Genomic DNA, 21,978 nt, shown 5'->3' on the forward strand with positions numbered 1-21,978 from the left:
AAAGGATCTTGGTGCCAGATACTGTACTACAGCATACCTTCACAGGTCTTCATCAAAGTCCATGCTTTGACAAGTCAGAGCTGTTGTGGTCACACAAGAGGGACTAACACAACATTAGACAGGGATTTTAATGTTATGGCTGTTTACTGTATATATATTTTTACATATGTATTCATATAAAATCTAAAGAGGTGGCTTGGGTCAGTGACTCAGCTATTGCTGAAAAGTAAAAACATTAATTACTACAGAAACACTCATAAAATGTTGTTTGTCTGGTGGTATAGATGATTTCCACAATCATAAAAGGCTGTGTACAGGAGCCGTGCTGCTTCGTTAGACAGATCAGAGACAGACAGTATCTCTCAGATGTCATGACTCTGTTTGCTTTACAAGGCCAGACTTAGATAAGCAACTCTTAGCACCAGCTTTTCTACAACATGGCTCTTTCCCATCTAACCCAGGTCATAAAAACTCCACATTTATTACCCTGAGCAAGGACACCAGCCCTGCCTGCACATACACATGCGTGTACGCCTGCGCAGGACAGGCGGATGGAGTTTGTCTCAGAGATCACTGAACAAAGTACATTGTTAGAATCGACAACAGCCGCCATTTCCGCTGAACAATGTAAATTCACTGTAGAACATATTTAGCATATTTAGCGTCTTCACACAGTGTAAGTGGATTATATACCAACGTGTGCAATGATGTTGGATTACACTTGAGTGAGAAGCAGACTGGTGAATCTTCAACAGAAACCGGGAACGTTCTAGTGAAGAAACGGTGAGATCTGTCAAACATTCTGCCAGTCTAGATCATCCGGCCAAACAGCTTGGTCCTTTCGGTCTTCAAATTCATTTCTAAACAATGGATTTTGTTGTATATTATTGTTTTTATTTATTTTTATATTGCCTACACTAACAGATCAGTATTAATATCTGTGTTATATATTAGTGTATCCATCCCTTTAATGCTTTCTTTACTCTGTTTTCTTAGCTTTATATAATTATATGTGTTTGTTATTCCTCTACCAGCTGGCAAAATGGTGCTGATTAGCAGTAAAGGGATTTGCTTTAAAGGGGGTGGTGTCGTCTTGTGACTTGTTTCCTGGAAACAGCGTGTGAAGTCAGTTATGTTAAATTACTAAGCAAAGAATCAATAAACTGCCATATTTGCTGGATTGAGGATACACAATACTTAGTATTGTACAGAGTATAGTACAGAGCTATAGTACAGAGCTTCCAATCTATAAAGGGATAAACTAGGAATAAAAAAAAAAATACCATAGTCTGTCAAACCACCAAGGGTAGATAAAGTGTAACTCCACTAGGGTTATTATAGGTGAAATGAAATGTTCTGCTTGACATCGTTCAAAGATATTCAGTATGGAAGTGACAGGAAATGCCACAGTGACGAATCCAAGTGTGAATCATACAAATCGGTGAACGCAATAACCACAGAAGAATAACACTGATCAGGGGCTGAACAGGAAGTGGCTTTAAAGAGCTGACCCAAAAACTCCATCAGAAATGTGATTTAACTCTAAAATACAGATCCCTTAACTCTTCATGTTGAAAAGGCTTTTAACAAAAAGAATTCATATCCAAATGTGCAGTGTAGGGTGATTCTGCAAAACTGTTCTGTCACTTTACTTAACTATTACTGCCAACTTAGCAGAGCTGTGAGAGCTATGGGCAAAAGAACAAACACATAAGGAATATAAGAAGGGATGCTCCAATATTTCAGAAATGGATTCAAACCAAACCAGGAAAGTGAAAGTAATTGAAATCTGTTGCATCACCAATCACTCAAAACTGATTGATGAGTATTATAGATACCATTATAGATACCAGTGTAGAGAAAATCATCTCACATCTCTAAAGTCCCAGGTGTGATACTGAGCTTAGGTTAATGTCTGTGTGGAGTTTCTGTTCTGCTGATATTCATCCAAAAACACTAACAGCTGGACTGGTGAAGATGTATGAGTTTGTGTATGTTTTCACAGTATAGGCTCTGGATCCACCGTAATCATGACCAGGATAGAATGGTTACTGAAAGTGAGTGAGTAAAAGTATATTCAGGTGAAACATCACATTAGTACTGCTGTGCTGCTGAGAAAATATACAGAATATAGTCAAATATAATAGACATATGATATAATAAACTTATAGTAAAACAGAGTAGTCTGTGTGTATATGTGGAATGTAATGGAAGAATCAGAACAGTGTGCTGATTTGTGGATCTGTGTGAATGAGGAATATTCAGACTCTCTCAAGTGTCTTTGCTCACTAGCCGGATTGCCTGAAGGTAGCAAATCCCCCCCCCCCTGAGTCTCTCAGGATCCAGTAGCACTTGTTTGATGGGAGAAGATTCTGTCCAGTGTGGTGATAGTCATTCATTATCCTCCTGGACCTGGATCTACATCACTGGTTGTAGAAATAAGATCAGGAATAAATATCTGTGGAGAACTAGTGACCAAGACTCCATAGATATTCTCTCTATAGAAATGAGAAAAGACTGGTCAAATATAAGGAAAAGGAAAAGATTGTCTCACATGAAATACACTGTAGACCAAGAGGCTTAATTAAATCTACAAAGGACTGGTTTATAGCCACCGAGGAGCACATGTTATACAAGAAAATGATTCATTAAATAGGTATAAGTCATAGTCCTAATTCCTACTTAACAATAAATAGTGCAGCTGTGTGGAGACAGTAACCCAAGAATGAAGGCAAGTGCTCCACAGATCTTAGTCTACACATCAGAACATTAGCTACTACTAAACTAAACTAAACTAAACAGAAACTTAAACAGAAACACGATTCAATCACTAAGAATCTAAGCAGCAGTCCTATGGACTTTTTGTGCTATAAAGAGATGCATTTTACTCCTGACATTACGATCAGATGAGACAAAGAATAAATATTTGAAGAGGTGAAGAGCTAACCAAAAAGTCTTATAATTTGGGGTTAGTTACACACACATACACAAACCTATGGGCAATTTAGTGTACCAGAAATGAAGAAAAATAAGAGCAGTCATTCATTTAAGACAAAAAGACATTGTCCCAGTTGATGTGTGAAATCAGCTTTGTTATATCTGTAGTGTCATTACATAATTTCTCTCTGATTATCCATCCATCCACCTATCTACATATCTGTCTATATGTCCAAAGCGTGTCCATTAAAGAAGTTCAGTTGTTATAGTACAGTGGGGGAAAAAGATGAAAATGATGTTAAAGATAAATGGAAGTGTAGGGACGAGTCACTTAGAGTCCACTTGAGGACGTTCACATTGGATGTGACCGATTCAGTCGAAGCTTCACTTCACCTCAGATCGTTCAGATACTACAGAGTAATACAAAATAAAACTATAAAATTAAATAGAAAATAAAACTAGGTATCTGTCAGCTTAGTGTAAACAATCTTGTTGCTGCTGATGATAATGGAAATAAAATGTAACTAGTATAACACAAGGCCTGTTTTCACTAGCTTGTTATTTGGTTAAATTTGCTTAGCTAGCTTCAATATACAGTATGTAGCGTGTCGTTAGCTAGATTACGCGACACTATCCTACCTCTTTCTGAGTACATGTTTTATTTTTATTTTCTTTGACAATAATACAAAGCAACGTGTTTAGCTTTTCCTCCTCTTAAAGCCACCAGTGTGACCTGCTCTCCGAGTCAAACAGCAGTAATGAAGCAGAGAGCTGGGAGATACCAACTTGTGCAAAGGAGCGGGGTGTTGTGTTTTTTTGTCTTATTTCTTATAACAAACTTACAATCGATTCTGAATATTAATTACAAAATGACTGTCTTTACATATCTTTCAGTTGATCATTGTATTAATCTTGGGGGGATTATTACTTCCCCCACCCCTGGAAACTACGCCCCTGCCTCAGTTTGCCATGTTATCTTCTTTAAAGACTAATTGACCGATTTGGTTTACCTCAAATTTATTTAGTGTTCTGTGCCAATGTTGTGTTTATCTACTGGATACTACAGGTTTCAGTCAAGTTCGGTCAAACACATGGCGAGACACATTAACCAGTTAAACATGTTCAGCACTTTTCACTGCCACCAAGGATGATGTCTTATTTCCCCTCTTCAATTCTCCTCTCAAACTATTTACTTTTCACCTCACTTATTCACCTTTTCTAGAATTTCTCTTCAGATTTTAGTCTTTTCAGGCGCTGATTCTCTGCTAAATAATATCATTTTTCATTTTTTAACTTAGACATGTTAAAATAACATCTATCTCTAGCTCTGAGAAAAGGCCTTTTCTTTCGTTTTGTTCCCGTTTTGTTCTTTCAGCTCTGTGACCTTCTCCTTATATGGAGTTTTGTGGGCGTCACTAAATGTAAATCAGCTGTGTCTCAGTATTCTTATACAAGTACATAAAGACAGTTTGTTTTACTCTACATCTTGGAAATATGGGAAAACTCTTTAGTTACTTTACTAAACATACATGAGGTGCAAAATTCAGAAGAAGAGAAAGACATAATGATGTAATGGTCACATCAACATTAACTCTTATAGATTTCCTCTTGAGTTTTTTTTTTTATTTATCTTAATTTGTGTGTGTTAATTTAATAAAGCATTGTTAAACTACATAATCGTCATAATCTTTCACCTAAGTGTTTGGTTCCTGGAACATTACTTGTATGTTCAGGGTTTAAAATATACCCCTAGTCTCACCCTCTGTCTGTACGAACCAGGGGGAGTAAAGCGGAGGCACTGCAGCAGGTCTGGGAAAGGGCAGATGGATGTACTCGGTGAAAATGAGGCCCTGCAGCAGTTTTTTGATGGTGAGACTTACATAATGTCACTTACACTCCGTTACACTCTTAAACAGAATGACTAAAGTGTCGCTGTACAAGAAACTAACTGAGGTTTCGAGTTAATTACAACAATTAAGTCAGATTTTATTTATTTATCACATACAGAGTCATGCACATACAAATCATGCAGGGAAACGCTTTTTATGACTGTGTGAATCAAATAGAATAAAATAAAATAGACTAGCATTACAATAAAAATGGAATTTAAATGTGCAGGGGATGAATATAAAATGATAGTATATGAATACAGATACACTGTGACTGATGTAAATATGATGATATGAATACAGACTATTGTGAAATAGTCTTTATGAATTGTGCTAAAATGTGTGCAGTTTTGCTTCACTAGACCTTTTCTGTATCTCTTATACATGATAAGAACTGAAATGAGTGAAGGATTTAGTACAAACAAGTGGAGCAATAAGTCGCCTCGTCCCAAACCCTAACCTCAGATTTACAGAAAGTCTGATATCTATACAATAGTCATTTTGAGTCCCTCGCATTTTTAATAAATACTCCTCCTATATAGTGTTAATATTGTCCATAATTCTATACCAGTATTCACAAAAGACACATTCACGCTTTTTCCCTGTTCATTTTTGTCTTAAGATAAATGGGACACTTTTATCCTGCTGCTATGAAGCTTGAAGTGGGATTGGTTTTAAAAAAATAAACTCCCACACATGATGTTATACAGCACAGGTTTTATAGGAGCAGCAGATCAAGGTACATCTAGTGAATGAATGTAGCTCATATCCTGGGATTGACTTTGCTTCCTGTTTGTTATTCCTGTTCTGGTAAATGTAGATGTGTTCAGGTTTTGCTATAATCAATACACACCCTCATGGCTCAGTGAGAAAGTAGTGCACAGACATCCAGACTTTATTTCCTGACCCACTGCGTGTATTAAGACACACGGGTATTGACACCTTGGTGCAGTGTGAATAAGTGAGTGTGCATGGCTCCCACAGATACATCCACCTCCATCCAGGATTTATTCCCAGTTTTGTCAGTCACACCTGACTAGGATCAAGCAGCTACTGAAGATACAGGAGTGAATGAATGAATGATATCTTGTGGAGAAACAATCTGTACTATAGCATCTGATGATGTATTCTTGGTGTAGTTGCAACATACCCTCATACATTCAAGGCCACGTGTCCATAAGACACAGAGCTATTAAGTCAAGGCCAAAGTGTTGCAGCAATAATGTACAGTGCCTGTGGGAAAGCAGTGATTTATTACAAGTCAAAAGAGCCATTGGATTTTATACTGAGAGTTTTTCTGGTGTTCTTTGGGAGGCTATAACTAGCCGAGTTTCTTGGTTTGGGATTTAACCTCACTGGAATGCACACTAGCTTTCATTTTCTTTAAAAGAAATGCGATGCATTTCAATGATTTGTCGCTGCATTTAAAGCTGATATACAGTAAAGACAGACAGATACGATGTTACACAGAACCTCAATAAAAGGCTTTATCACAAGGCTGTGTCCATTTTCAGCATTTGGGAAATGATTATCCAGAGTGACTTACAGTTTATCTCAATTTATACAACTGGGGGGTTAAGGGCCTTGCTCAGGGGCCCAGCAGTGGCAGACCTGGGATTCAAACTCATAGCCTCCTGATCAGTAGGCCAACACCGTCACCACTGAGCCACCACATCCCCATACAGGTGCTATATATGTGTGCCTCTTTCTAGATGAAGGATTTGAGCAGAAAGTATTCAGTTCTGTTGAAGGTGAAGTTATGTACACAGGTGTGTGTTTTCTGATTCATAGGGCAGGATGTCAGTGGTGTACTGGACAGTGCAGCAGTGGACACCAGCATTCTAGAGCAATATCTCAGCAATGATATCGACCCCACATTGTGAGTATTAAGTACATTGTCTCGTTACACTTAACACATAATGACTAAAATAAAACACACTACTTCATATAAATCAGGAAAACAATGTAAATAAATGTGTGAAACACGTCCAGATGATGTTAATGATTGTTGAATATACAGTGTTTTATACAAGACTATGGCTTGTCACTGAGCGTGTTTAGTGTCAAGGTCATGCCCCTGATATGTAACTCAGATTAGGAATGAATTTCTCAACTTATCAAGATGTTTATTATTGGCTATACCACCATGCTGCTGAAATCACAAGCTGTTCTCAGTTTCTTTTTTGTCTTATATAAAATAGAAAAGTTGTAAGATAACAGGAATAAACTTGTCTTGTGGATGTCCTACAAGGTTATATGTAAATACAGGTTGTTTTTCTTCACCGGTTTTGCTCATTAGGGATAAATATAAATGTAAAAATGTATCATTTATATCCTGAATGTTTATATTCCTGAAACGCTTCAATAAAAGTGGAATCTATATACACTATATTGCCAAATTTTTGGGACACCCCTCCAAATCATTAAATTCAGGTGTTGTTTTTCAGGGGTTGGGGTCGGCCCCTTAGTTCCAGTGAAAGGAACTCTTAATGGTTCAGCTTCACACCAAGACATTTTGGACAATTTCATGCTTTGTGGGAACAGTTTGGGGATGACCCCTTCCTCCATAAAGCTCCATAAAGACATGGATGAGTGAGTTTGGTGTGGAGGAACTTTACTGGCCTGCACAAGCCCATAGAACACCTTTGGGATGAATTAGAGCGGAGACTGTGACCCAGGCCAAAACTGGGACGTCTGCCTTTACATGCACATGAATGTAATATGGAGTTGCCCCGCCCTTTACAGCTATAACAGCTTCAACTCTTCTGGGAAGGCTTTCCACAAGGTTTAGGAGTGTGTTTATGGGAATTTTTGACCATTCCTCTAGAAGCACATTTATGAGGTCAGACACTGATGTTGGACGAGAAGGTCTGGCTCACAGTCTCCACTCTAATTCATCCCAAAGGTGTTCTATCAGGTTGAGGTCAGGACTCTGTGCAGGACAGTCAAGTTCCTCCACACCACACTCTCTTATCCATGTCTTTATGGACCTTGCTTTGTCAATCCAATACTACTCAGGCTTTTGTACAGTAAAGCTGTTTAGCTTTAGGCTTCATAAGATCACCACATTGTTGATTAATTCTCTGTAACAGCACACCACCAACTCCTCACCTGTGGTGTAGTTCAGGGTTATTTAAACTTATCCACAAAGGGCTGATTTGTATGCCACCAACCTGGTCTTTCTGGATAAGACTGAATTTCTGTGGTTTTTAAAGGAAAATATGGAACAAAATGACCCCAAACACACAGTCTGTAGATAAGTGGCTTGATGTACAGTAGTGAATGAGTATTGTTAAGATTTTTCATTGTTTTGTTTAATCATGTCTTTTTTTTTTTTACAGTATGTTACCTGAATCACCTCCAGATTCAGCGTCAGAACCGTGTTCTCCTCCACAAATTCCAGGTAACATCCAGAAGCAAAATATATACATGATCAGGCAAAACATTTTGGGCTCTGTATGTAATTAGACAATCATTAAAAAAATGTCCTTGTTACTTTTTTTTTGTTACCCTGAGACATGCTTTCTCACTCAGTGTTTTTCCTCCAGATGTCCACTTTGTCTCAGATTTAGCCCCTGAGCAGCTGGCTCCTGGCCTGCATGCCCCAGCAGCACAAATTCCTGCTCCTTTCTGCCATCTTAAAGCTCCACCATCCTCTCAGTATGATTTGGGAAACTCCATGAAGCAAATAAAGAGCAAATCACCTGCTACAGTTCAGATCATGTGTGATTCCTCCTTACACTGTGCATACAGCAGTCCAGCTGAGAGCTGCATTCAGAGCGCCGGGCCTCCAGTACACCATGACCCTATAGACACAATCAGAGGCTACACAGAAGCTGCCACTTCCAGCACATCTCCACGCCTCTTACCTCACGGCGTATGTGTGGATCCGTACATGACCTCCAAACCTGGCCTGGGCACAGGGTGAGGAATGTTTCTGAATGTACATTAGAAAGGTGTGAGCACTACAGTGACCTTGTTTCCAAGGAAAAGGTTGAGGAAAATAAAGGATAAAATGTGTCTTCCTTTCTCAACTAACTTTTTGAACTAGTTTCAGGTCTTCTGTGTGGTTTTTGAGCTGTAATTGTGCTGAAAATCTAGCTGAAACCTGGCAACCCTGGTTAATGATTTTTGCTCCTCTGTGTACGAAACTCCTGCTGTATCAAACACAGCTGAACAATAAGGCAGTACACTGTATGCTGTATTACTGACATCATCCTTGAAGATTTCATAAAGGATTACTTATCTCACTTCCTCATTATCTCTTTTCTTTTTTGGCAGGCAAGTTGTACCTGAAAAGAATAAGAGAAAGCGCTCGAACTCTTTCGATGTAAACACACATGACAGCCAGTGGAGAGACCAAGCCAACGTTTGGACCAAGCCTTCATTTTGTGGGTGTTTAATCTATTCAATCATGAACATCAACATCACTATCAACTTATTCATGAGAAGAATCCCATGTGTTTTGTTTGTAGGTCCTGAGAGGGGTGTGTGTGAAATGCCAGGCTATGAGGGTGATGCTAATGGGGCAAGTTCAGCAATGATGTACCAGCTACTGAAATGGGACTGCTATCAACCAAACCAGTGGAGCAGCCTCTACAACAGCAGCTACCAGACTCTGTATGCTTTTTCAGGGCACATTTATATCATCATCATCTAGCACATAGGCTTTAATAATAAATAGCACAGGAGTTTTCAATGATAGTATTTAGAGAAGACAAAGCTGTTCCCCTGGATGATAGTAAACTAGGGTTTCATAACCCCGGGGTAAAAAGCAGTGCTAAAATGTTGCTCTTCCCAGGTATAAGCGCAGTTTCAAATGCCCTGATGTGTGTTTTTAATCCAAATGGATGTTTTCTTAATCCCTACTCCCTGGAAATTATTTCTATAATGAATGGTTTTACTCCTGCATGGAAACAAGCAGCCTGCTATATATATATATATATATATATATATATATATATATATATATATATATATATATATATATACACATATATTAAGAATTACTGCTGAATCTGCAACAGTGTTCTGTTTATTTCCTAATATTTCATTATTATTATGGAGTTCATTTGTGACTCTTTCCTGAGTGATGTGGTGCCTGTGTGGTGCCTAAAATCTTACAAACTTCCTTACAAACTATGGAGACGTGAAACTCTGAGGTTGAATATCTTAAGCCTAGGTGTATATCACATTTCAGCCTCATGTATACATCTTTATTTATGCTATTGATTGTGCACTTCACAGCCCTCCACCAGGTTACCACGTGGACACAGATAAAGGCTTTAGCTTCTCAGTAGCTGATGAAGCATTCGTGTGCCAGAAGAAAAACCATTTCCAAGTTACAGTACACATCGCGATGGCTGGAGACCCCAAATATGTCAAGACCCCAGCAGGTCCTATGCCTGTAGACAGCTTCCAAGTGAAAGTCTTCGGAATTAAGGTTTTGTCTAATACTTGCTTCTTCTGGAGTTTCTCCAAATTAAGTCAGTTTAATCCACTTCACATTTCATTCTTTTCAGCTTGAGGCTCAGAGCCACCACATCACCATCGAGCAGTCCCAATCAGACCGCAGCAAAAAACCTTTCCTGCCAGTCCAGTAAGCGCTCATTTTAGACTTTTCTACTGACTTCATGATTTAAGACGTCTACGTATCACTGGCTCCAGTTTCTCTACGGCCATTTTAAGAGCTGATATTTCTTCCAGAGTAAACTTGCCTGGAAATAAAATCACCAAGATCACGCTTGGAAGGTTACACTTTAGTGAGACGACTGCTAATAACATGAGGAAGAAGGGCAAACCCAATCCTGACCAGAGGTAACACACACACACACACACACACACAATCCACTAATCTTGTTATAAATAAATAAAGGTCTATAGGAATTTTTTACTGAAAGGTAAATTTACAGTAATTAAGCTCTAGGAAAGGAGCTGAGTGTTAGATTGGGTTAAGTTTTGGAGAATGTAAGTTATCTTTGGTGATTGTGGTATATAATTTGTATTTATCAGGTACTTCCTAATGGTTGTGGGACTTTACGCTACAGTCAAAGAGAAGAGTTACCTGCTGGTTGCAAACGTATCTGAGAGAATCATCGTCAGGGTAAGTGCTGTATAAGTGCTGAAACCAGCTGTCATAGCGTGACCTCACCTCCAGCCTAAAACTAGAAATACTGTACATCTTCAGATAAAAGATGATGTCATATTTATTGATTGTGTTATTGTTGTGTGTTGCTGTGTAATTTCCAAAATAATGCCATTAAATGATTTTGCGGTAACTGTACAAGTATTCGCTTATTCATTTTGTGAGGCTGTTTTTCTCATTCGGGTTTCTTCCAGTTGTCATCCTCAGCTGGATCACATGCTGATTCCCAGCTCTTCCCATCATGCAACTGATCAGTTTTATTTTACTGGTTTAAAAATGGGCGGGGCTTTAAATGGGCGGGACATTAAAAACAACGAGGGTGTGTATAAATGTTGTTGTATGATGTATGCATATGTACTTAACTTACCTTTCCTAGTGAGGGTGTGGTCCCAAAAGGGGCGGAGTCTGAGCCTATAAAAGGGAAGTGCAGACTCATCTTGGGCTGAGTGTTTTTGTTGGTGGTGTTTTTGTGTTTACTTGAGCTTCGTTGATGTCATGAGCAGTGGTGCCATGACCAATTCAACAGTGTGCTTACTCCAGATACTCCTTTGTGCGTATGTTTAAATATGTTTCTTCTGTTATTTTGGTTTCTGGTCTGTGAAGACCTGCTGGATCACAGTGAACTAACACGTGCTTCCTCTGAGACATCTGAACATAGTCATTAGCTTTTACTCAAACTGCTCTTCATGCTGTTTCACACTCAGGGGAAAGCACTCTCCACCCTCTTTCACACACAGTTTTGGAGTGAGTGTTGTGATTGACAGGAGAGAGAGAGAGAGAGAGAGAGAGTATAACATCCCTCACCTCCAGACAGCAGTTTTGCTCTGTTGGCTCCTGGGTTTCAGACAGCAGATAAAAATGTTTCAGGGTTATAGCACTACAATATTATTATTCAGATTGTAACTGCATGAATGTGGGGATTAATATTTATGTCACACTGATGCTTACCTTCACAAGGCGTCAAACCCCGGGCAGTTTGAGAATGACAGCGAGGTGCTCTGGGTAAAAGGGCAGACCCCAGACTCTGTGGTGTGCCAGGGGCTGGTGGGGATCAACACCGATACCCCAGACGAGGCTTTGGTGGTTTGTGGAAACGCAAAGATAATGGGCACGGTCATGCACCCGTCAGACAGCAGAGCGAAGGAGAACGTCAAAGAGGTAAATATATCTCTCTTCTGTCTCTTCTGAGATACTCTTGTGGATGAATCATTTACCTGGCAGTCTTTCACAAAAATAAAAACACACACACAGTGCCTCCATCGTTGATGTTGTGGTGAACTGTGATGCTTTCCCAGGTGGATTCAACAGAACAGCTGAGAAGAATAGCTCAGATGAGGATTGTTGAATACGACTACAAACCAGAGTTTGCGTCAAAGATGGGCATCGATCAGGTCCATGAGAAAGGTGTGTGTTAAACATTACAGCATAAAGACCACCGGGCCACTCCTGATGGAATCAGATTTCACTCATCACTGTCCAAATAAAACATGTCCATTTCTCAAAGCCAAGAGAAACCCAATCACTCAGATTTGAAGCTAAATTTTAGTGAATTTTAGTGAATATGCACAATTGATTATTATTTCATCCTTTAAGCCTCAGTTCAGGTGCTTTAAATTACTTTTGTAGGAAGGAAATAGACACAATCTGGGTTTAGTCACAATGGGGACTCAAGCGATGCATAAACGTCCATGTCTTTAATAACAATCCAAACACAAGTCCACAACATCCAATCATTAAGGTCAAAACCAGCTGACACAATACTCATAAATCTTTATACATGATAATGACAATAGACTCAGGCAACCAGGAAGTGACCAGGAAGTGGGTCATGAGTGACAGAGAAGATGCTAGAACTCCAGAGATAGACGAGAACTGACCCGGGTGTGTGTGTGTCCTGTGTGTGTGCGTTTTGGGAGATGAAGTCTATGCCGTCTCTGTTTGTAGTCTCTGGATTGCAATGACCTGATATTCCCTTACATTAGTAAATAAAACCAACTCTGAATAATTCATACATACGCTGACTTTGAATAGAATTGTAGAGAATCTGATTTTTTTTGCAAAGTTATCCTCTTGGCTTTGTCAGCGTAATGATCCTGACCAATACATCATTAGATTCTTACTGTTAAATAAGAGCTTTTACTTGTCTTTTTCAGGCATTATAGCTCAGGAGGTGAAGGAGCTGCTTCCCACAGCGGTGAGAGACGTAGGAGACGTCACATGCTCCAACGGACAGAAAATACACAACTTCCTCATGGTGGACAAAGTAAGTTCACAAGGCCCATATTTATAGAGGTGACAATAAGTAAAGAGAAAAAAAACTGAAGCTGAAAATCCTGAGTGTATGTTGTGTATACAGATGTGCATTAAGCAGGAGTAAGAGACAAGAATCCTCTAAAAATTTAGCAGTTCCTCCATTTTTCTGTACTGACCATATATATATATATATATATACACTACCAGTCAAAAGTTTGGACACACCTTCTAATTCCATGGTCTTTCCTGATGTTTATTTCCTTCTACATTGTAAAACAATGCTGAAGGCGGCCGAAATCCACAATAATGTCCTTTGAACAGTTGATATTGAGATATGTCTGCTACTGATGCTCTGTAAAGCCTTCATAACGCCTCTAATCTGAGGTGCTGTTAATTGGTGATTTCTGAGGCTGGTCACTCTAAATGAACTTCCCCTCTGCAGCAGAGGTAAGTCCTGGTCCTGCTTTACTGGGATGGTCTTCATGTGAGCCAGTTTCATCATGGTGCTTGATGGGTTTTGCAAATGCACTTGACGATACTGTTCTTGCAAGAACTGTTCCAGAACACCTGACCTTCGTGTCTTAAAATAACAACTGACTGTTTTTTGGTGTCATTACATATGGATTACTGAAGTCCATGTGTGTTATTTCATAGTACTGGAATCTCCAGGATTGTTCTAGAATGTAGAAAATAAATCCCTAAACAAAAAACACTGAATTAAAAGGTGGCCAATTTAATAGGAACCCTCCCACATTTGCTCATTCATACAATTATCTGATAAGCCTCTCATAAATCAGCAGCTCAGTGCATAAAGGCATGTAGGTATGAGTCAAGAGCATCAGTTAATATTAAGATCGAACATCAGACTGAGAGGAAGAGTGATCTCAGGGACTTTCACCATGGCGTGGTTGTTAGTGGCTGGTTTGAGTGTTTCAGAAACTGCAGACCTGCTGCGATTTTTACAGACAACTGTCTCTAGAATTTTACGCTTAAGAATGTAATGGGGGAAAAAACACCAAGACTACAAAAATAAGAAGAATCCACCCAGTAAGCAGTAGGTCTCTGAGTGTGGACATACCTTATATATGAGAGAGATGGACTCAAATAATCACTCTTTATAACAGTTGTGAACAGAAAAACATCTCCGGCTACACAGAGTTACCTAATTTCAGACTGGTGTTCCTAATAATCTGGTCGTTGAGTGTAGATGTTGATGTGGTGGTCACTTGAATCAACACGAAATTATTTTTGACTTGTCTGAGGATCCTGTAAGCAGGAGTGTGTTGAAAAGAAAAAGATGTGTTGATGTCAGGTCAAAATGATATGCACAGTATCTCTATAAAATAAATATATTCTTTAACATTTATTGTGAAGCTTTAGTGAAAAGACAAAATGTATTATTAGAGATTTAAATTATATAAATAACTTAAAATGAGTATAAATTAGTGGACATTAAAGGCAGCCATTTCGATACAAACTGATGAGCTGAACTTGTGTGGATTCCTGACAGGAGCAGATCTTCATGGAGAACGTGGGGGCGGTGAAAGAGCTCTGTAAGCTTACTGATAACCTGGAGACACGCATTGAGGAGCTGGAGGTGTGGAACGCTCGCCTGGCCAAGCTGAAGAACCTGGGGAGCATGCGCTCCAAAAACACAGCTACAATAAATAAAACCCTACAGTAAATATTTTAACCCTATTTGCTGATCGATTTTTCTTCTCTGTAGTGTTTGCAGTCTCATAGAACATAATCCATAAGCCTTTGGATTCACTTAACAGTTTATTTTAACATTAATATTATACATATAATTATTCCCTGTTTACATTTGTCTTACAGAGGAGTTAGCAGAAGCCAAACATCAGCTCCTCCCCAAAAGCCTTCACCATTAACAACTAGTAAAGTAAGTTAACACAACTCAAAGCTCCTGCTCCACCTGATAAATGATGATGTGTTGTACTAACTCTATAAATCTGCTGGTTCTGTGTCAGGAGTATGTGCGTAAGAGATACCAGCACTGCCTCCAGCACCGATTATTCCAAGCCACAATCATTCTGCTTGTGGTAACTATGGCTTTTTGGTGAGTCCTTTCTCTTTTAGATATTTAACACAAACCTCCTGTACTGACCATGCAGTAATGCAACAGTGTTAAGATAAACACGCTGATACACAAAAATCAGTTTTAAAAAAGTTGCGCTATATGAATGCAAATAAAATTCTCATTTAGGAGATCACACTGCTGTAGTAAGTGAATGTAGACAGATTTATACCGAGTAAACGGAAATACAAACCAACAAATGTACGTTTTGACTACTAGTTATTATTAGATGTGCATTAACGTTGGCATTTGTACATTTATTCTCATCCACATGGTTCCAGTGCCATCTGCATCACCTCACTTTACATGCTCACATTAAGAGAAGACACAGATTTTGGTTCCAGGTACAGTGCGCTCATCATAAACACCTTTGTTATATCTGCATGTATACATACAGTTGGTACAGTACATACTACACTGTAAAGATGAATGCTCATCTGTTGGACCTTTGTGTTTCTAGTAGTAACAGCAGCATGCATCCAATCTCAACGTCTACTACCACAGAAACGGTGACCACAGGTAAGAAAAAGCCAAGTCTTGTTATTGTAATTACAGATAGATAGATAGATAGATAGATAGATAGATAGATAGATAGATAGATAGATAGATAGATAGATAGATAGATAGATAGATAGATAGATAGATAGATAGATCCGCTGACTCTGTTGTGTTGGAGAGCGAGTGAGACGGATTGTCCATGATGGAGAGCAGTTTGTTCAGTGACCTCCTGTGCCTCACTGACTCAAAGTTTGTGACCAGTGATAGATCCAGCCTTGTGAGTTAGCTTGTTAATCCTGTTGCCATCCCTGGTGCTGATGCTACAATGTTACAAACATTGAAAGATCTGACTTTCCTCAGAAAATAGAGTCTACTCATTCCTTTCTTGTACAAAGTGTCAGTGTGGGTCCTTTAAGTTCTACCTTTAATGCAGCACTGGGTTACATTACAGGAATGTATTTGATCTGATGTTTCACAGACTTCACAGACTCACCTACTACATCATCCCCTGGCCCTTGGCCACTAGAGATCGATTTTTCTAGCGTGTTTTACTCGGATGAAGTTTATTGCTGTCTACATACATCATCCAGGAGCCGTGGGTCTGTCACGTCGAGCTCGACTGTTCCCTCAGGCTTTCATAAAACACCTCCTGATGCCGTACAGGGTCCGACTGGTGAGACAGGTGAGACAGATGAGACAGATGAGACATGCATCCAGAGCTGTAACACTGAAACACACAAATGTTTCTTCTTCTTTTTTTTATTGTTGTGTTGATCTTTGTGTCTTTTCAGACAAAATTCCATGGGAATGGTTACGACATCACAGCGACTGTGAGTTTCAAAATTCTGCACAATAGTTTAACTAGAACTACAACACCGTTATAACTGGACCACTATTTAATATTTATATTGCATTATGGTTTTCTTTCATTAAAGGGACAAACACAACCATTCGGTCGATCCTTATCACTCAGAACCAGCAGGTTATAGACCACCATTACATCGACCAGCAGAATTCCCGGTAGGATTTTGACTTACTGCCATTTTCAGAGTCATTTTCGCTCATAAAGTGCCTCACGCTGTAACATGTCTGTGTTTCACAGGAAAGGGAACTACAGCTATCGGATCCCCGTTAGTAAACACATTCCCATCAACATGCCAGTCACCCTGCAGATGAAGTGCGTAAACTTTCAGTTTATTATACACTATAACTCTACACTATCTAGCTCTATAGCAACAGTTACATCGTATATTCACACACAGCTTTATGTCTGATGGGGATTTGTGTCAAGTCTTGGAGGTAGGATGGGTAGGAAAACAGATTTTTGAGGTCACTCTGGAATCTACTGTAACATGCATTGCTCTTTGAATATCCCAGCTCTCACCACCAAATGGTGATCAAATCAGACGGAGGTCAGGAACTGTGAACTAGCGGACAGTTTGGGGGGGCCAACTCTGGGGATCTTTCTCCCATTTGTTTAAGAGTATCACCTCTAGGCTTCATATCATACCAGGGAGTCAACACCGGTGAGGTCTACCTCCCCTTGGGGGTTTTTGTTTAAGAGCATCACCTCTAGGCTTTAAAACTGCAACTTATGTTCCTTTTCACTGGACTCGATGACCACAGTACCACTGCAGTGTGTTCTGATCTCCAATAAAACATTCCTGCTGAACACTATTTCAGAGTCCCCTGGTCTCCTTCGGTCAATTCACAACAGATGCAAACAAATGCAGGTGTCACAAAAATAGGTACAGATGAAACAATCTGAAACCTGCTCACAATATAAGGGACAGGGATCAATAAATCCAGTACACTTTAGGTGAATAACAGGCGCAGGTATAACCAGTCTGGATATTACCTGGATGTAAACAGGGTAGGCAGAACCGTGCTCAAGAACAAGCAATATATTTAGTCTAGGAGCCAGGTACACAGGAGCATAAAGACTAGGCTTGGTAAACATCACCAGTGTGAGAGAACTGAACACATACTTGGTAGCTAGACAACTGAAACAAACATGCTTTTAAACTAACCATACATAATTAACCACAGGTGACCACAACAGTGATGTATGATGGTCACTGGCAGTGAGGGGAGGCAGGTTGTTACTCTGAGTACTCTGGGTGTGTGTGTGTGTTTGTGTGAGTAGAAGTGTTTAGTTATCTTTGGTGTTAGATAAAGATCTATTTGTTTCTAATAATTAGTTTTTGAATATTAATAGTGTGATGAAGTTTTGAAATTCAGCTGTTAGTGCAGTGTGTGGATCACCAATGTGTATTTACTCTGGTGTGTGTGTGTGTTTGTGTGTGTGTGTGTGTGTGTGTGTGTGTGTTTGAACAGCACTACTGAGCTGTTAGTGGCTCACCTGTGTGCGTATGAGCTGAGGGAGGAGTGCACTGTTGTAATGGACAACAATGACTCTGAATTCTACAGAGTTCCTAATACACAGGTATTTTCTCAACATCCATCACTTACAACACATTCCTCTGTTGTGTGTGTGTGTGTGTGTGTTGACAAAAAAATTTTTTATTTTTTTTATTTTAACACTTTATTTAGAGTTCATATAATATGGATTTTTTTTTTTTGCCAAATCAGTTATAGAATAAAATCTGACCACTGCCCCTAAAGACTCTTAAAGCTCTGGGTTACTGATCAGGAGTTGGCACTATCTCCTGGCACTGTTAAGCTCTTGAGAGAGAGCTCTTAACCCTTTCTGCCCCTGTTTCCTGGCTGATCCTATGCTCTAAACCCTGAATAAGACCCTTTACCCTCTCTAATACAGGGCTCTGTATCATGGCGGACCCTGTGCTCTGACCCCAACCTTCACAGCTGGGATATGTGATAGGTATATGTATATGTGAGGAAAATCACGACTTCAGAATACAAAAACATTTCAGAATGAGCTGAAAAACTCTCCATTATGAATCACCCCTGGAGCAGAGAGGGTTAAGGGACTTGCTCAATTGCCCAAAAGTGGGGCTTGGTGGTGCTGGGGTTCTTATTGACATTAATGTAGAGTTTGGTGTCTTACAGGGGTATGTACACGAGTGGCCCCTGTCAGTTGCCCGGCATTTCCGATCGTCTTACCACTTCCGTCTCTCAGTAGCGGTAAGTCTTTTTACTGTTCTATATTTGGATATTTCTCTCTTCACGTTTCACACATGATTTTTGTGGACATACAGAGTCAGTAATCTGTGCTGAATTCCCCAATTTGATCTCTCCTCAGGGTCAGGCTCACTGTTCCACAGACCCCAACTATGTGGGAATTCTGTTTACTGACTACCATTTCCATTTCTACCGCCGCTGCCAGTGATGCTGGATTAAGACTAATCACCCCTAATAAACACTAATCACAGTTCCTCCTGATGCTTTGATACGATTCGAAGCAGGACGAAGTGATACTGAGGCTTCTCACAGCATGGCTTTCATATGTGTGTGTGTGTGTGTGTGTGTGTGTGTGTCTTGATTTTATGTAAGATGTATAGAGTAATCTGATGATAGATAGTAGAGATAAGGGTTTATATGACAATAAGAGCTGATACACTATCCCTATATCCCTATCCCTATCCCTATATCTCTATAACACAAGAGGGAGAAAAGAAATAATACATTTGTGATTAGGCTGAAAGTCAAAAAAAAAATATCCAGTACAATAAGAGGAACAGTAAAATGAAGAATTATTCATAATTCGGTCCTTCAGGCTGACCGTGCATGATGTGTAGGAGGTTCTTTTGGTTTTTGTACAAGGGCTGGATGAAGTTTCTAGGCGGACATAAGGGTCAGGGGTCGTGTTGACAAATTCATTTGAAAAAGAAAACAACAAATGTGTGCACATCATTATCCCCGAGAGCCTGGCAACGCTGGAACACATCACGCTCCGTCTCTCAGACCATTCCATCATTAACGGACAGGACACTGTGGACTTTAGCCCACCTGGAGGGTATGAACAACCCCATATGCTCTGTAACTTCCTCATTAGTTTAAGTTCTTATTTTATATTAATATATGTATTTGTGAACATATTGTTTACCGTAACATCAGGAGATCATGACCTGATGATGCCACAGTCATCTGTGAACAAGAACCAAGGCTGTTCTCTCTCTATCACTGGCCACACTGGCCAATCTCAGGTATCATGTATGTGGAAGATATATCTATCCTCCAAGTGTGTCACAATGTAATGTAACACAGCATGAGCAGGAGTTTAAAACGGCGTGCGTGGCGACGTCATGTGTTACTGGAGGTACGATAATGGGAAGCTAGTCAGTGTGAATTAGTAAGTGACTGAAGTGGGGGAGAGAATTACCGGGAAACTAAACAAAACGGAAGAAATATATTACAGTGATGCAAAAAGATACGCAAAACCCTGACTTTTACAATGGAAACGTTTTGATATAGTGTATTTGAGTGTGTGTGTGTGTGTGTGTGTGTGTGTGTGTGTGTGTTGCACATACTTTACAATCTAAACCCAGCCCATAAAGCTTTGAATTGAAATAATCATCGATAAAATATATATATATATAAATATATATGTATCTCTGGCCTGAACAGAACACTAGAACCCAGTGATCGAGTGTGTGTGTGTTTTGTGTGTGTGTGTGTGTTTTGTGTGTGTGTGTGTGTGAGAGAGATCAGCAAGTTACACTAGCTCACTACGCAAGCCTTACTGCTGAAAATTTCACCACCACAATCCTTAAATGAACAGCCTTCTCTATTATATTGTTGCGTTTCTACTTTATTGTCCATATTTGATATGGTTCCTCTCGTTTGCACTGCTCAGTGTGTTCACAGATTTTTGCATCAACCAAACTATGATTTAGAGACTAGAGATTAGAAGAAAAAAATAAATAAATCAGCCATGATATATTTTCCACACAATTTTGTATTTAAACAAACCACTGTCACGACAAGCAACACGAAATAATCAGAGGGTTTGTGACGTTGTACAATTATTTCAGTTCATTTTCCGACTCCGTTCACATTGCTGACACTCTTCTAGTTCTTCTGCACCTAAATGTATTATTTAAGTTGTTTCTTATCTATTAAACAATAAAGGAGAACGACGCAAACTGATTATCAGAAGCAAATATCGTTATTATTTTCTGACCTGTATGAGTATACACAATCCACACACACACACACACACACAATATAAAAAAGCTACAACCTTGCTTATGAAATGCACTTCAAACTATGACATCTTAGCATCTTGAATAGTGAAATATTTATGTAGTTATACAGTTATAGTTAAATTGATCTAGTTTTCCATTTTATTTAAAGATTTCTTATATTTGGTTTGGTTTCATCATATAATAGAAAATGCTGGATACATTTAACTAATCAATATGTCTTTTTGTTATTATTATTATTATTATTATTATTATTATTATTATTATTATTGGAGTGCATTCCCAGCTTTTTATACACTATACACTATATTGCCAAAAGTATTGGGACACCCCTCCAAATCATTGAGTTCAGGGGTTGGGCTCGGCCCCTTAGTTCCAGCGAAAGGAACTCTTAATGCTTCAGCTTCATACCAAGACATTTTGGACAATTTCATGCTCCCAGCTTTATGTGAACAGTTTGGGGATGACCCCTTCCTGTTCCAACATGACACCAGTGACCAAAGCAAGGTCCATAAAGACATGGATGAGGGAGTTTGGTGTGGAGGAACTTGACTGGCCTGCACAGAGTCCTGACCTCAACCTGATAGAACACCTTTCTGATGAATTAGAGTGGAGACTGTGAGCCAGGTCAAAACTAGGATGTCTGCCTTTACATGCACATGAATGTAACATGGAGTTGTCCTGCCCTTTGTAACTATAACAGCTTCTTCTGCGAAGGATTTCCACAAAGTTTAGGAGTGTGAATTTTTGACCATTCCTCTAGAAGCACTAGAAGGTCAGGCACTGATGTTGGATGAGAAGGTCTGGCTCACAGTCTCCGCTTTAATTCATCCCAAAGGTGCCACATGAAAAACACCTGAATTCAAAGATTCGGAGGGGTGTCCCAAAACTTTTGGCAATATAGTGTACATGGTGCATAAATATTCATGCAGTAAATTTACGACAGCAACATTTTAAGATATTGTGATGTAGAGCTTCTTACTTTAGATGTTTTTATATCTCCTCTCTCCTGTATTTGAATTCCCCGTGGTCAGA

At 39.3% G+C, this 21,978-nt stretch overlaps 1 protein-coding gene across 1 annotated transcript; it reads left to right on the forward strand.

Moving 5' to 3' along the window:
* The first annotated feature begins 550 nt into the window (after positions 1-550).
* LOC131370007 (myelin regulatory factor-like protein) lies at positions 551-20,874 on the forward strand. Its single transcript, XM_058417006.1, has 26 exons — positions 551-783; positions 4,717-4,806; positions 6,618-6,705; positions 8,168-8,229; positions 8,375-8,750; positions 9,108-9,217; positions 9,302-9,446; positions 10,074-10,269; positions 10,349-10,425; positions 10,533-10,643; positions 10,839-10,929; positions 11,929-12,129; positions 12,267-12,375; positions 13,125-13,234; positions 14,735-14,904; positions 15,061-15,124; positions 15,213-15,301; positions 15,601-15,663; positions 15,780-15,838; positions 16,296-16,499; positions 16,609-16,647; positions 16,753-16,837; positions 16,920-16,994; positions 18,155-18,263; positions 18,848-18,922; positions 19,041-20,874. Exons 2-26 carry the CDS (start codon positions 4,761-4,763, stop codon positions 19,125-19,127), a joined length of 2,841 nt encoding a protein of 946 aa, XP_058272989.1. The 5' UTR covers positions 551-783; positions 4,717-4,760; the 3' UTR covers positions 19,128-20,874.
* The last annotated feature ends 1,104 nt before the right edge of the window (positions 20,875-21,978 follow it).

The sequence above is a fragment of the Hemibagrus wyckioides genome, linkage group LG19 (assembly GCF_019097595.1).
Source record: "Hemibagrus wyckioides isolate EC202008001 linkage group LG19, SWU_Hwy_1.0, whole genome shotgun sequence".
Classification (NCBI taxonomy): Eukaryota; Metazoa; Chordata; class Actinopteri; order Siluriformes; family Bagridae; genus Hemibagrus; species Hemibagrus wyckioides.

What these genes read in the sequence shown, in the direction of transcription:
- LOC131370007 (XM_058417006.1), top strand. Translation starts at nt 4,761, where the DNA reads ATGGATGTACTCGGTGAAAATGAGGCCCTGCAGCAGTTTTTTGATG. An exon ending in CTGAGAGAATCATCGTCAGG is followed by an intron (nt 10,930 to 11,928) that starts GTAAGTGCTGTA and finishes TACCTTCACAAG; the next exon opens with GCGTCAAACCCCGGGCAGTT. An exon ending in GACACAGATTTTGGTTCCAG is followed by an intron (nt 15,664 to 15,779) that starts GTACAGTGCGCT and finishes TTGTGTTTCTAG; the next exon opens with TAGTAACAGCAGCATGCATC.